The sequence below is a fragment of the Rhagoletis pomonella genome, unplaced genomic scaffold, assembly GCF_013731165.1.
Source record: "Rhagoletis pomonella isolate Grant_MI unplaced genomic scaffold, Rhpom_1.0 Rhpom_scaffold_27227, whole genome shotgun sequence".
Lineage (NCBI taxonomy): Eukaryota > Metazoa > Arthropoda > Insecta > Diptera > Tephritidae > Rhagoletis > Rhagoletis pomonella.
Window position 1 is genome coordinate 129 of NW_023485670.1, and position 1,272 is coordinate 1,400.

A 1,272-nucleotide genomic window follows, 5' to 3' on the forward strand; every position below is an offset into this window, starting at 1 on the left:
TAACTTTGGTGTGGCTTTCACATACACATTTTTAGTTAAGCTAGCAGAGATGGACTCAATCGAGCTGAGAAGTGGCGGATCGAAGGCGGTTATTGTAAATCATACTACGCGCCAGTTTTTTCAGTGCCAGTTGAAACTTAGATTAAGTAAACTGATTTTAAATTGAACAACTGGCTGACATTTGATTGGCTTAGCTTAGTTTGAATCAGCCAGATCGGGCGTTTAAACTGAAAAACTGGCCCTATGAATACTACGATGCTTACCTTTGGTCTCATAAGTGAAGTTCAATTGTGCCGCCAAGTGTATGATAATGCAGCTGGAATTCCATTTGCCAGTTTCTGGTGCTGGGAAAGGCGCTGGTGCGGGTGTAGTGGTAATGGGCGCAACCGTGGTGGTATTTGGTGCAGCTGTTGTTGTAGTTGTAGTGGTCGATGTTGTGGTTGGTGCTGGGGTTGTTGTTGGCGCTGGTGTTGTTGTTGACGTTGTGGTAGTTGTAGTGCTGGTCGAGCTACTGCTTGACGTAGTTGCTGGCGTAGTTGTCTTGGGTTTTTCTACACCTTCCTCTTGCCCAGCAATGGGTAAGGCTGCAGCGGCATCAGGTAATGTGGCATTCTTCAAGGTCACATCGATTTGGGCAGCTGCAATGAAGAGGAAATGAGAGATGTTAAGATTAGACTTTTTTTTAATAATTCAAACATAAGGCTATTTTAATATCATTTTCAAGTTGTTGTTGTTGTAACAGCATACAAATTCCCCAAAGAGTGTGATGCTGGAGTGACTGTTCTTGGCCAGATATAAATCTGGAACGTTCCTGTTACTTAAAGCCGACTCAAGTCAACCAATGCAGATGATTGAACATACATATTTCGAGCTAGGGTGGCGGATTGAACCGCCCGTTTTATGTGTGCTAATAGAGTCAAGATTCATCCTGGATTCCCAGGTCAATAGCGGGAGTTTCAGGCGAGTTTCATCGAAATCGAAACGGGGATAATGATATTATACCCAGCCGAGCTACTGATATGTGTGTACACGCAAGGCAAGTCAACACGTACGCAGATGATTCGCGCGTCAGATGCACCATCAATGGCGCACATTGGGATGGTTTTATATCAATAAAAAAAACAAAAGCGAAATATGAGTGAAAAATTATGGGGATCGTGAATAAAGTAATATTATTTTTGCGAAACTCAAGAAGCTGATATTCTTTTCGGTTCATTGCGTTCTCATACATACATACATATAAGATCATTGTCATACAAGTTTTGATTTCCA

At 42.2% G+C, this 1,272-nt stretch overlaps 1 protein-coding gene across 1 annotated transcript; it reads right to left on the bottom strand.

Annotated features, from left to right (window-relative positions):
* Positions 1-207: 207 nt before the first annotated feature.
* On the bottom strand, positions 208-675 carry LOC118732763 (integumentary mucin C.1-like; the record flags this gene model as incomplete). Its single annotated transcript, XM_036461877.1, has 1 exon — positions 208-675. A coding segment is annotated over one exon (453 nt), but the record flags the coding sequence as incomplete, so codon positions are not given.
* Between the last annotated feature and the right edge of the window lie 597 nt (positions 676-1,272).